The sequence below is a fragment of the Anas platyrhynchos genome, chromosome 5 (genome assembly GCF_047663525.1).
Source record: "Anas platyrhynchos isolate ZD024472 breed Pekin duck chromosome 5, IASCAAS_PekinDuck_T2T, whole genome shotgun sequence".
In the NCBI taxonomy this organism is placed as follows: domain Eukaryota; kingdom Metazoa; phylum Chordata; class Aves; order Anseriformes; family Anatidae; genus Anas; species Anas platyrhynchos.
This window is the reverse complement of record NC_092591.1, coordinates 61,961,666-61,975,895: the sequence shown is the minus strand read 5'-3', so window position 1 is coordinate 61,975,895 and position 14,230 is coordinate 61,961,666. Positions and strand designations below refer to the sequence as shown.

At 42.1% G+C, this 14,230-nt stretch overlaps 1 protein-coding gene across 1 annotated transcript in view; it reads left to right on the top strand.

Annotated features, from left to right (window-relative positions):
* Window positions 1-13: 13 nt before the first annotated feature.
* PDE3B (phosphodiesterase 3B) overlaps window positions 14-14,230 on the top strand; it is an 85,421-nt gene continuing 71,204 nt past the window's right edge. The window contains exon 1 of the mRNA XM_013100967.5: window positions 14-1,224. Coding sequence (XP_012956421.4) covers window positions 217-1,224 — 1,008 coding nt within the window. The 5' untranslated portion in view covers window positions 14-216. The remainder of the gene's footprint in view (window positions 1,225-14,230) is intronic.

Below are 14,230 nucleotides of genomic sequence, written 5' to 3'. Positions count from 1 at the left end.
CCGTCGGTGAGCGCTGGGAGGCGGCCGCGAGCCCCTCCCGCTGGCTCCGTTTCGGGGCAGAGCAGAGCAGAGCGAGCGGGGCTCGTTACCTTTTCTCTCCTTCCCCGCCGCTCCCCCACCATGCTCCGGCCGCCGCTGCCCGCGGAGGAGACGCCGCGGCTGAGGGCGGCGCGGCCGGGCCGCCGATAGCGCGACCCGCGCCCTGCCCCGACCACCATGAGGGACGAGAGGGAAGCCCCCGCCGCTGCTCCCGGTCCCGGTGCCGGTCCCGGTGCCGGTCCCGGCGCCGTCCGAGCCCCGCAGCGCTGCCAGCAGCCGGACGGCGGCGCGGAGAGCCTGCGGAACGGCTACGTGAGGAGCTGCGCGACCCCCCTGCGGCAGGACCCCCCGAGGAGCTTCCTCTCGCTGCTGCTGCTCCCCTCCTCCTCCTCCTCCTCCTCCTCCTCCTCCTGCTGCTGCCGCCGGGCGCTGCTCAGCCTGGCCGCCCTGGCCGCCCTGGTCCTCTCGCTGCTGGCTCTGCCGGGCCGGGGCAGCGGCGGGGGGCAGCAGGACGGGGGCGGCTGGAGGAGCCCCCGGGCTCTGCACGCCTTGCTGAGCCTCTCCCGCTGCCTCAGCCCGCTCTTCAGCATCGCCTGCGCCTTCTTCTTCCTCACCTGCCACCTGGCCCGCGGCGGGGCGCCCCGCTGGTGGCTGCTGGCGCTTCCCGTCTGCTGCTACTCGGGGGACTTGGTGGCGCTGCAGTGGCTGCCGCCCCCCGCGGGGCGCCAGGAGGAGCCCCGGGCCCCCGGCGAGCCGCAGATGCTGGCGGGCCGGCTGCTGACGGTGCTGAGCTCGGTGGCGGCGCTGACCCTGCTGCAGAGCTCCCTGCAGCTCCGCCGCCGCCTCCTCGTCTTGCTCTTCTCCAGCCTGGTGTGGCTGGCGTCCCTCGGCAGCCTCCCCTCGCTGCCCCCGGCCCTCCGCCCGCTGCTGGCCGGCGCTGTGGGGGCGGTGGGCTGCCTGCTAGCCCTTTGCTGCGGTGTCCCGGCGGCCCGGAGCCGGGCACAGCAGCAGCAGCAGCAGCAGCATCGCCAGCACCCGCGGCTCCCCAGCGCGGAGGAGAAAGTGCCCGTGATCAGACCCAGGAGGAGATCGAGCTGCGTGTCCCTCGGGGAGAGCCCGGGCAGCTACTACGGCGGCAGCAAGATGTTTCGGAGGCCCTCGCTGCCCTGCATTTCCCGGGAGCAGGTAGGTTTCCTCCCAGACCGCAGGGAGAAACTTTCCGAGGAGTGAGCGCCGCTCGCCCTGCCCTGCCCGGCCTCTCGGTGGGTGCCCGCTGTCAGGAGCCCGCTGAAGAAATGGAGGAAAATAGTGGTTCCTCAGCGGGGCTTCAGTCCTCAACTTGGTTTTCTGCACGGCCGCTGTGACCCTGCCTTTTGGTCTGTATGGAAGCTAAATCCTACCCATGCATTTGCAGTAGCATACAGGACTCGCTTGCTTTCCGTGCGATCTTAAATATTAAAGCGTAGCCCCTCTCCCTTAAACAAACAAACACCTTCAGCTATCAGCTACCTTGTCTCTTTTCCAAAGCCCAGCTCCTCCACTTCTGGCAGACTTCACCAGAGAAAGAAGCCACAGCTTGCTAGCTGCTCGGCACTTCACTTTCTTCCCTGCTTTCTGTCGACAAAAAGGTGCTAAAGAAAAACACAAAATCAGGTTTTGAGGGTTATTTTGTACCGATGTTTGGCGGTGTTTGAGTGGCATGCGCCCTTCTGCCTTGCAGATTTCTCTCTCTGCCTCTTAGCCATCTCTTCCTCGCTCCAAGTAACTTAACATTGGGTTGGGGTTGATTGGATTTAAGCAACTACTTTCTACTTTTTTTTTTTTTTTTTTTTTTTTTTAACTGAAGAGAGAGCTGTTCAGTAGAGCCTGGAAAGATGCCTGCAACGTTCAGCTTTCTTGAATGGAACTCTGTTGGTTTCTCCCTCCTGGCAAACTTGTCAATGGGTCTTGTTTTTTCGCAGCGCGAAGCCCCGTGTGGGGCCGGGGTTGTTTATGTTCGGCACATTGCACGTGAAATGCAGGGCTCCGAGCAGTGTGTTGGAGGGAGAACCAGCCCCGGATGGACTTGGGATGAGGGCACAGCTCAGGGGGGAACGTGTGAGCCAGCAGCTCCTGCAAGGGGTGGTTGCCTCACAGCCCCCCACCTCTCCTTGTTGTGGCTGAAATTCAGGAAACTTGCTAAATGCAAGTTTCTAACCCCGCTTTATGGTGTGTGCCAGACTTGTGCTCGACTGTGAAATAGGTCGGAGGAAACACGAGGTGAATCTGGGCGAGCAGGGTGGTTTTCGAGCATGTCGTGCTCCGCGTTTATGCCCCAGAGTAAGACAGCAGCAGTCGCTCTTGGCAGAAAAGGTTGAAATACAAGTGTGCTGCAGCACGCTTCCGAAGTAATTCAAGCAGTAAGTTTTTAAATTGTCCAGTGCAGACTGCGAAACGAATGATAAACATTGTAATAGCAATTAAGATATGTAGGGAGCATTGTGTTGTAACTTACTTTCTCTGCCCTGATCCCTTCTAGATAGCAAACGCTCTCTTTTTGTGTCATATTTGTCTGCAGTATAAAAAAACCTCAGAAAATGCAGTAACAGCTTTCATTAACCTCTCTAGATGATAAAAGATATTTGTTCTCATCCAGCTTACTAAATGCTTCCTTTGATATGTAGCTCACTTCCTAAAAAAGTGTGTGTATATTTCAAGTTGAGGCATTTATTATTCTTTAAGTAACATCATAAATGTCAACCAGAACTAAATACATGGAATTTATTGGCAGTACTTAAATCATACGTGTTCATAATAAAATGCAACTGTTTGGTAGAGTTCCAGAATTTGATATCTTCATTATCACCAGAGGTGAACAGAAACAACAAAGAGATCTAAAGTTCTTTATTTTCCTAATAGTCTATTACACTTTACAATAAATATTTGTGCTTTGTTAGCCATGGTTTAAATTGGATTCACAGGTATACGTTCTATGCAGCATTTTATGAGTGGTTTTTATAAGGATAATACAGGCTAAATCCTCTGATCTCCTGTCTGACTTGGAGAGAGATCAGACATTGCAGAGCTGATAAAACGTCAACTGTTTGGGCTGGGGGTGGTGGCATGGGGTATAGCCCGTGACATTATTTGAATAAACACTGTAAGGTCTTTATATTGCTTCCTTGAAACAGAAGCAAAATACACACTTACTGCTCCTCAGAGAGCGTTTGTTTTGTGAACTTTCTTGAAAGATTCATTGCATGTTTTGCAGATGTTTATACAACGTTGCAATGCTTCTTTTTCAATATTAATATTTTAAGATAGTGAGCTTAATGAGCATTGTTTGGAAGATCAGTGCAGTACAAGGAATGTGTGGCAAGTCAACCATGCCAAGCATACTTTGGTGAATGACAGCTAAGTAACTACTGTGATGATATTTGATGTATTTTATCCAATTATTCATGTACATTGAACCCCTGCAAGCAGGGACGTATGAGAACAAAAAAGGCAAATGTAGATTTTAGTTACCCTGGGGAAAAAAAGAGAGAATGCTACCATTGACCTTAAGTTTCCGCTTACTTGTTGATTTGAAATTATGGCTGACTCTTGTCTCGTTAAAACTAGGAGAAAATAACTATATTGGGTTGACTGTTTTTTTTCTTTTTTTTTTTTTTTTTTTTTTTTTACTTTCCCCCCCCACGAATAAGCTGATGCTAACAATTGTCAGGGGGGAGCGGGAGCGGTCAGCAGCTCCACGTATGTGCACCCAGCAGCGTGCACGTGCTGGAAGCAGGTGGAGCTGTCGCTGTTTTCCAGGATAGAGGTGGGAAGAGGCCCTGTGAGCATGATGCTGCAAGTGCTTTCTAATCTGAGCAGTGTGTTTGTCATATTCAGAGTATTGCTCTCTGTACTTGAACAGCTATGGCGACTATAACACTGAAAGGTTGTTAAAACTTGTTCTTACTTTTTATAGGAATGTTCATGCTCACTTAGCCACCAAAATCTACGAATTCATGCTGCGTATATTTTTTCTGCAGTATGTGTGGCTAGTGATGTTGGTTGGTGAGTGGGGGAGAAGTCTTGAGTGGATTCTATCTTTAAAATTTCATGCGAGTATACTTAAATGCCATTACCAAATATATAAATAGAAATACACATAGAACAGAAGAAAGCAATATGACTGAAATTAAGGCTAGAAATCATGCAAGTGCAGTGTCTTTTCTGACGTCTACTATATTAACAAGAAAAGTTCATGGAAATTCATATAATTTTAGCAGTACGTAGGCTTTTTGAATCCTTACTTCAGTATTCTTCGACCTAGGGAAGAGTTGCTTATTAGCAGTATGAGTGCAGTATGATTGCTATACAATATTTTGCATAGAAAATGTTTTGATTACATGTATTAATCAAACGCTAATGTCAGCTGTACCTGCTGGTATCAAAGGGATTATCTTCATTGGCTGATGAATACTTACAACTCCGTTGCTTAATTTTATTTTATTTTTTCCTGAAAGACAAATCAGGATTGGGAATCTCAAAGGTGTTTGTCAGATCTTTCTACATAATATTCGTCTTGAAAAATCCTGTAGTAAAGCATTATTTTTCTTTAACAAGCTGGTGAATGTGTATATGAGAGGGAATAACTATATTTAGGTTTTCTAAAATGTCCATTTTTCCTTGCAAAAGAATAGGCCTTCCTAATTATGCATAAGAGACGTGTGTCCAAAGCAGCCTGCAACTAGAGCTGACTTTTTTTCCCCTCTAACTCTCTGAGTAGGTTCAAACAAGTAAAGAGGCTGAGATACTTCCTTGATAAAGACATTCATGTTGCATCCTTAATTAAGGAGGAGTTGTCTTGTAATTAGGCTGCTGAATTGACCACCACCTCCTGCCAGTTTCAATTTGTGGCTATCTTGTATATTTTATGCCTTATCTTAGGAAGGTAAGGACTTAATTTTAAGAATCTAAAGTGTTTTTGTAACTTGAAATTAATGCGGTAACTTGAAATTAATGCTCCTTTATGTAGACAATTCGTGTCTATTTCTTATTCTTATATTTTTGTCCCTAAGTACTGAGGCTATTAGCTTCCTAGTGGAGAAGCTATCTGTTGGTATGTATTTTACACTGTCTTAAAGTTATTAAATTCTGATACCGCTTGCAGCCTTAGAAACCTGAACGTTTTATTATTGGTTGCAGCCAATAATATGAATATAATATGAAATGGAGCTTTTTTTTCATCGTACACAATTAGCCCTTTGCAACGTTCAGTAGTGGTTGCAGTGACCTCTGCCTAAAGTGCACCTGCCTGTGAGGATTTGTTTCTGTTGTTACCAGAATCTTTGTATCTTTGGGGTTGTTATCGTCTGTTTTACGTGAAAAATCAACGTAGAAAGGGTGTGTTGAGCTGTGAATGTAATCAGTTTCAGTGGGAAGCAAGTGAGTGTTTGGGATATACAAAGAAAATGACTACATGGTGAAAGTGACTGTCTCAGGAAGCCATTTCTGCATCTGTATTTTGGATAAGTAAGATTATTTCTGTTTAGTTCTCTCTGGCCTTGAAAAATCTTCTGTGCTTGGTGAAATGAGAAGACTGAGTGCAATTAAGAAGACTGACTGCTATTAAGAACTCCGTTAGCTAAGTCCATTGTAAGCTGTTCTTTAGATACGCGAAACTTGATGGGAGTTTGTTTTGGGCAGCAGTAGTACACTAAAAAGGAGGGAAAGGTGTTTGTAAGTTGTCGCTGTAGCAGAAGGGGTTAATTGTTTCTGCAGGTGTGACTTCCTGCAGAGAAGATGTAAAGAGAAAGGAAGGAAATCGAAGACAACTGCTGAGGAAATGATGGAGAAATTTGGAGGAAGTATTGCAGGTGGTGTGTTGCAGGAGTGACCAGAGTGCAAGTAGGAAAGAAGTGGAAGGAGCTGGAAGAGAAGTTTCCAAGAAGTGAGAGAGTTTCCATCTGTTGTCAGTACAGCTTTATCAGGAGTTCATAAAACAGACTCTTCTGAAAGTGAGTGAAACTTAAGGCTTGCAGAGGGAAGTTTTATCAGTTTTACTGAAACAACAGCTTAAATATGAAACCTTGCACAGGCGTTCTGGTATTAGTGTCTCTTTTAACCTTCATTATTGGTCATATTGTATTTTCCTGTGATTGGATTAAACCCTTTTAACAGGATGGGAGCTAAACTAAAGGCTAAGAAAGGCATTCTTACACTGGACTCACTGTCCCTATCCTCAGCATGATTTTTGTTCCAGTGTGGCCTGAAATTAAAGGCTTATAAACACATTCTGGATCTCTGGGTCTCTGCTTTTCCTAGTTTAATTTTATAGATGCAGTTATAAACTATATTGATTTTTCTAAAACCTTTTTTCCTAGGTACTCTTGGGTGACACCTGTTTCCCAATTCAGGAATCTTGTTCCTTCTGTCTGGCAGATTCTCATAAAGGAATTCTGAATGACTGGGTGCTCTGAGTTACTAACGTAAGAAATACAGGTTAAGAACAGGTATTGGTGAGTTTTCTAGAATTTTTGGTTCTTCAGAGCAGCTTAAATCTTTTAATGGAAATTGCTTGTACAAATAATATTCTTCAACATTTGATTAGCCTCTCAGCTGGGCTTGTAGATTTGGAAGCTTTTGAATATGTACTAGCTTCTTGTAAGCTTTCTCTGAGGCAGGTATTGATTTCTGTATTTCCGGGACATTCTTAGTACTTAATAAAATTCCGTGTTATAGATGTAGTTTAATGACATTGACTCAAAAAAAAAAAATAAAAAAATGTATTTGAGAAGTCTGAAGTGATTGTCTTGATTGACATCTACAACAGCCCGCATTTCATCTGGTTTGCCATCTAAACATTGTAATGTGTAAACACACAGGTTCTTTGATATCCGCTCCTGCAGTTCTGTAATCCTGTACATTATCAGTCCATCAGAATTATTCTCATTGCAGAGTCTGAACTTCAATTGCAGTTCATTTAGGCTGCATTTTCGTAGATACGAGTGGTTACGGTCCCATGTGTGGGTAGCAAGGGAGGTAAACTGGTGTTAGCACCTGAAGGTGTGATGAGCACCTGGGAGAAGTTTAATTCCTGCTGTGCCTGTGAAACACACTGCCCTGATGAATGGGCTCTGACTGGAAGACATAAAGGCACGTGAGCAGTTTTCCTCTTGAGTTGCTGGACCTGTGAGATGCAGGCTTTAGTCACCCAGGGAAAGCTGAGCACTGATCTGCATTATACTGCTCCCTCTGAGATGGTACAAACAGAAATGCACTGAAACAGAGGGACGTCTACTCTGAGATGCTGGTTACAGCCTGGGGTAAGCAAGCACATGCATTCATCAGTTGAGGGGCTTTGCTCTTCCCAGTGTGTCAGTATAGGATAGAGCAGTATCTTTCATATCTTAATTAGAAAACACAGACAGCTTTGTGGTGTTGACCCCACATTTGCCCTATTTTTGTCCTTTTTTTCAACCTGCTGTTTTTTTTGGGGGGGGCAACACACCATTCATTTGGGGGTTACCGAAGTGTTCTTGGAAAGCAAATTTCAAATGGAAAAAGTAGAATTACAACGAGGGAACTTCAATTGGTTATGCACATAGATGTTTATTGGCATCTTATATATATATATATATTTTTTTTAGTAATAAAAAGCTAAGCAATGTTACTTAGGATCTTTCCAATGAATTAAAGAAGTGTAGCCTGTCTAGATGAAGTTCAGATGAGTGATTACCATGATGTGAATAAGAAATAACAACATTGTGCCGTTATAGCAAAGCATAGTTGAAAGTATTTTGAAGACAGGCATCTGTTCACTTATTTTATGTAGTTATAGGAAAATATTAATTAGAGTCTATCTTGGAGTTATTTGCTATTCTTTTATTCATTACAGCAGACTGCTTCCTTGCTGTGGTAATACTGGAAATCTGTTTTTTCCTTCTATTTGGAGTTTCTGGTGAACAAATTTACTTGAGAAGATTTTGGAACAGCTGTTGTGTTAATGACCAGTGTTCATGTTGGTTTTAATTTTATTTATGTCTCATGACTAGCAGCACTTCTGTTCAATGAAAAAAATTTTGAAGAAGCTTGAAAATAATAGGTTTGCACATGACTTTATGATGTCGGGGAGGAAATTAGACATGAGTAGATGAGCAGAGGCAGACACTGGCTATTGCTTTTAAGGTTAGCTGTCGTTTTCAGACCCTCTGAGACAATGGTCATCGCATCAAAGACATCTGCAAAATGTTCTGAAGAAAACAGCACTTCAGCCTGTGTGAAGGATAAAGATTTTTATTTAGAGTAAAAATCAAAACTAAGATGCTGAAGTCAAACAGTCTTGGTAAAACCAAGTAAAACTGTGTTTACATATGAAGTGTAACATTGTTAAGATTAGTAAGGATAAAAAATTCAGGACAAATTAATTTGGAATTTAGTGTTGTATCTGAAAACAGTAAGTTGATACCTTGTTTGAATTTGTGTTCAGGAAAGACTCATACAGCTTTGGAAAAGATGCAAACAGTGTTTCATATAATAAAGAGATGCAATTTCAGAACTAATAGCAAGTCAATATAACTTCAGTAATGCACGTATCACAGTTCTCCATGAAGTAACAAAGGTGTCATTTTTCTAGTATGAGCCTAGCTAATGTTAAAATTTAATTGCTAAAGATTCATAAGTCTTCCATACTTGCCTTAACGTTTGTTCTGTTAGGAAGCTCTCTAGAGTCTGCACAGAGCACATTAGCTTTCAAATGGAAAAGAACATGTGTTTAACAGTGTTTAAGGAATGAGATTACAGTCCTCACTTGTTAAAAATTCACAGGGTTTAATGTAATTTATAACTTCAGCTCTAGTTGTAGGTGTTAACAACCTCAAATGAATGCATTCTTAAAGCTATGTTCCTTCCTCCTACCTGATGATGGACAGGTTTGGTGTGCATTCAAAAGGTTCATCTTTGTTTTAAATTAACTTGGCCTTGAAAGTACAAGAAAAATAATATGCCAGAAGACTAAATATAGTTCAATAGTAAATTGCTTACTTGCTTGTCTGTCTTCTCCGTAATTCAATTTTTCCTTACCATTCCCTGTCCTTAGCTGTTCCTAATTTTGCAATCGTTTTAATACCTCTTCTCACCAGTGCGTTCTCTTTCTGCACATTACAAGACTGATAACTTTATCCAAAATCACAGGTGTCTTTCAGCAAAGACATAAAAATGTCCTGACTGGAAACATTTTCACTTTTTTTTTTTTTTTTAGAAACCTTTCAAGCTATTTATTAGAAAAAAAAAAAAAAAGCAGAACGTTTGGTAACACAATTAATTAAACTGAAAAAATAAGTATTTATTTGAATTTACAGCATGAAAATGTTTCTAGAATCCCTTACATGAATACTATATAAATGTCTATGAATGAAAAAATGACAAATAAGTAGACTGCATTTGAAAAGGCATGTATATTTCTTTTTGATATACTCATACAGACCGTATCCTTTATCTTGATCGTCTGCAGTATTGTGAAGTTCTTTTTTTTCATTTTGTTCCTTTAGTTCTCTAAGTTACAAGCCAGGTGTTCACTCACCTGCTTCATTTTCTATAAACATAACTGCAATTCTCTTTGTGAAATGTGAGCTGTTAATATGTAGACTTCTGTAGCTGGGAGCTTATTCTTTGCTACTCAGAGAGAGTCTGTACCTCTTCAGTAGTTGCAAAGCTGCAAATAATCCTCCATTTATTTTTTTGGATAGATGGGACAGGCTTTCCAAGTTTTTTTTTGGAGAGCACCAAGCATTTAGCCATCTTGCTTATGGTTTGCCTCTTTCCTAGTGTAAGCAAGCAAAGAGAGCAGTATTGGATTGGGTGCTGCTGCAAGAGTAGCTACCTGACAGGGAAGGAATTGTGCCTCAGAAAATATTTACTAAACATCTTACTCTCTTCAGTTCACCTCCACTCAAAAACAAAGGCAAAGAATTAGAGGATTTGTATCCTTCAAAATTCTTACAGCTCTCAAACAGTGCAGGAAGGAAGCTTTGCCTGATCTTTTTGATACTGAAGTTCATATGTGAATTTGAGGTGTTACATTCTGGTTACAGCTTGGGTTGTAACAGGATCAGGAGGAGCAGAGAAATATTTTCTCTCCTGAGTCTTGAATTCTATTTGCCTCCACAGGGCAACCAAATTGAGCTGAACTTTTGCAAAACTTATTTTTAAAAGAGATTCTGAACTTTATTTCCAGTTTCTCAGTAATACTTCAGCTCAGCATTTCTGCTAGACTCCCAGCTGTGTCCTGGGTCTGTCTTTTTCTTCCCATCAGCTCTGCTTCACTGTTTGAGATGTTCTGCAGTGGTATCCCTGCCGATTTCAGGAAGAGGCATAAGCTGAGAAAAGCCAGAGTCAAGAACTGTGAGTTCCCTGGATCTGTCTTGTCACAGATGTCATTTGGGAGGTTATCCAGCTCAGTGGACAGAGCTGTATTTTCTTCTTTTGTCACGGGCAAAGTATGGCTGGAGGCAGAGCTGGAGAAAATGTATCTGATGGTGGTACCTCCTGTAGCTTGTGGATTGTTACGAAGCATGGAACAGTTCTGCCTGTTGCAAAATTCACTGGATCATTAGTAATTGGATAGACTTCCAAGGCTATCTGAAGGCTCACAGAGGCTAACCCTCTCTGCAGGATGGCTGTGTTATACATCAATGACATAACTGAAATGGTGAGGTCACTTGGTGCCTATTCAGATATGAGCTGTGTTTTGTGCCTTCTGAAAGACCTCGTCTGTGGATGTTCCTCTGGTTCTAATCCAGACAGCTAAAAACTCATTTTATCAAAGACATCCGATACAACCATTATGTTAGTTTTGTAAAAACCTTCCTGAGCCTTGAGTCCCATAACCTAAGGCCACCAAGTGCCATTAGAAATATACTTTGAAGAACTAAGAGAAGAAAATTGCTATCAACAGTTCTTGGTTTGGAGATGAGATTTTTCTCAGGGCTCTCTTGTCGAATAGGGGTGAGAATCCTTTGGATCCCAGGAACCAAACAACGCAGCAAAGTTAGTCTCACTGGTTTCTGCTGGCTTGTTGTTTCTCCATTCAATTGAAGAAAAATGCTTATTGGTGAAGAAAATGTTTCTTTCCTTGTCATATTTTTTTCTCCTGCTTTCCTATCTGCTATACTGGTGCTGAGATATCAGAGCAAAGAGGAATGCAGGTGTGTGGGAAGAAACTTCGAAGTGATGCAGTGGGAAACTGTACTAGTAAGGCAGAAAAGCCTGCTGGCTGAAACATCTCTGGTCAGAGCAAAATGTCACTGGGAGGCTAACAAGTAGTTAATTGCTAACTAAGCCTCAGCATTGATTATATCATGTAAACATGGTGGCCCTTTTTGTTTCTGCTTCTCCAGATAAGTGTGGTTGCCAGTGCATGCCAGCATACTGCTCTTCAGAGCCCTATGTCAGGACAGTCAGTTGTCTGTGCACCTGGGCTTCTTGCCCTAGTGCTTTATTTCTGTAATATGGATAAATTGTGATAGGAAATGTGAGCAAGAAGGCCTCCTGAGGAACTGGAGAATCTGATGAATTTGAAAGGTTGAGATTATTTCCTGTTATTGGAAAACCAGGACTGTTTTGGTGTTCCTTTCAGAGTAGTTCTAGCTTGGTGTGAACCCGGCCTTTTTGAAAAAAAAGTCAATAGACGGTCACTAGCTTGGTCTCTCCTTGCACCTTGACATTTCTGATACCTAGTTCTCTTTTAGTGGTCAGGAAGCTGCTGTGACAGGTCGTTCTTGTGGCTGTCATCTGTCTGTTTCAAAATGCTTCAGGGGATTTCCCACTTAAACATGCTTTGAGTACATCAATCAGTGAAGGCGGGAGGCTTTTTTTTTTTTATCAGTAAATTTCACATGCATTTTGCCTTTATGAAGCATTGCTTACAGTTTTTAATAAAAAAAAAATATGACTTGATCTTTCCTTTTTGCTTTCTTTGTGCTGCATGTTTATTCCAGAGTACAGAAAAACAGTTAAGTTTGACACCAGATAAGCACCACTGTCAGCACGCAACAGCTCTGTGCTGGAAATAGTTTGTTGCATGTTTATTTGTGCCCTGAAGTGGCCAAATTCAAATTCACATTTAAAAATAAACCCTCAAATTATCTAAATTGTCTTGTGCAACATTATTGTCAGACAGGCCAGCGCTTGTGCTTTTTGATTAACATCTTAGATTTTATTATTTTTATTTGCTCTAGGATCTGCAGTTCCTCTGGAAGATAGCTCATTGATGATGAGGCCAATGCCCTCTGCACTTTTTGTTAAATTAAAATGCTATTTTTCTTTTCCTGTGTGTATACAGTTACCATTTCTTTGGTCCATTTTTAAAGCACGCTCCTGACTGATATATGAAGACACATCTATTTTAAGCAAATGAGAAGTAAATTTGATATTTGTATCTAACGTGTTTTTGGTGTTGTGTAAAATCAGGTAAATTCTGGAGTTAGAAAATTAAAATCAGAGGCACAAATAATTTGATATTTTAAGTAAAATCTGCAGGTATTTAAACTTCTGTACATCTAGTTTGTAGCAGAGGCTTTCAGTAGTTTTCCTGCGTTTTTGTTTTAAGTGCAAATAACTTTATTTTTTAAGTTTTAGATGGTTTCTTTTTCCTGTTCTCCTCCTCAATTAAAAAGAAAACGCAGCATGGACAGTTGTTGCCAAGGTGTGATACGGTTAAAAACACGTTCGTAAAAGGTTGCTGTAAGGGCTGATTTCCAGACACGATAGGTTAGCTGTTGAGATGCTAGTCAAGGGTTAAGCTCGGCGTGTTTGGCTGGCTGCTGAGTGAAACAGGATGCAGTGACTACATTGTCAGACTGCTGGTGTGAGTGCAAACAGATGAGGAAATGCTGGATCAGGCACTTCAGCAACTTGGGCTGTAACCGAGGAAACCGCTTGCGTCATACTTGCCAGCAATTAGCTTACAGTTCTTTTCTTTTTGATAGTGTTGCAAGCTGAACTCAACTGTTACAAAGGAAAAGACTGGCTTCATCTCCAACTGTTAGGTTGCGGCTGAGGCCACGTTGCTCATAAAAATTTGCAAGCGTAACTTAGGGTAATGTGAAATTATCAAAACTCTCCAGCTCACCTCTGCAAAGAACATTGCAGCTGTGCTTGGTTCTGAAAGATGTGCAGTCATTTTTTTTCGTGTTTGTGAGAAAGTGATCATTCCTAGCTCCCAAAATGAAGTACTGTGCAAGGCTCACCGATGCCTCCGATTATCCCCACCGTTTCTAGCACTTACACTGAAGTATTCTTGTGTGTGCTGCAATGTTACATATTAAAAATTAATTTTCAAAATAGGTGCTACCTGAGGTTTAACCTCTGAAGGAAGGGATTCTCTTCTGAAATCCTGCTTTTTCTCTGTTGATTAAAATTCAGCAACTTTTAGTGGTGTTTAAAGCAGTGGGTGCTTTGTCTCAGAAAATCAGCATTTCTTTTGCATTTCACTTACAAACTGAACAAGTTCACAGCTACTGATTTAACACTCATGTATGTTTTTAATATGAATATTGCCTTATTGGCTAGCTATGGCTAGTTACTTTTTAGAGGAAAATCACATAGTGAGTATACTAAGCCAAGAGTGCTTGGTCACTGTCTTTACCTTTGTTGCTGTTGCTTTTTGTTACTTGAATAAACTTAGATGTTAGCAAACGACTGCTGTAGTACGTAGTTGCAGGCTGAACCTGTTAAAATGTCAAGGTTAGTACACAATACACATGTTCCTGTGTTTGTATGAAGGTTAAAAAGTTAGTATCTTTTAAATGTTTGAGCACTAGGATTTTCAATTTTTTTTTTTTTTTTGGAAATAAGCTGTTCCTATTAAAAATAAACAAAAAACGCAACTTGTTGAAAAATAACATTGGCAGATCATCAGTGAAGGCTGTGTCAGTATTTGAAGTGTAAACTCAAACCTATTAAAAAAATAACAACAACAACAACAAAAAACTTGAATGCAAGGCACGGAAAGACTACCACGGGTATCTGTGGTTCTGTGCCTTTGCGATAGATGAACTTGGCTGTGAGAGCCTAGCAGCCCATATTTGGGGGGGAACGGGAGGGGACATTTTTCACACTGAATGCAAGTGCCATTTGTAGTTAGCTGGCCATTCGTATTGCATTCCAAATGGAGACCACAGTCTGCCTTGCCAGGGATCGCTCCTTATTCCCTCTTCTTCGT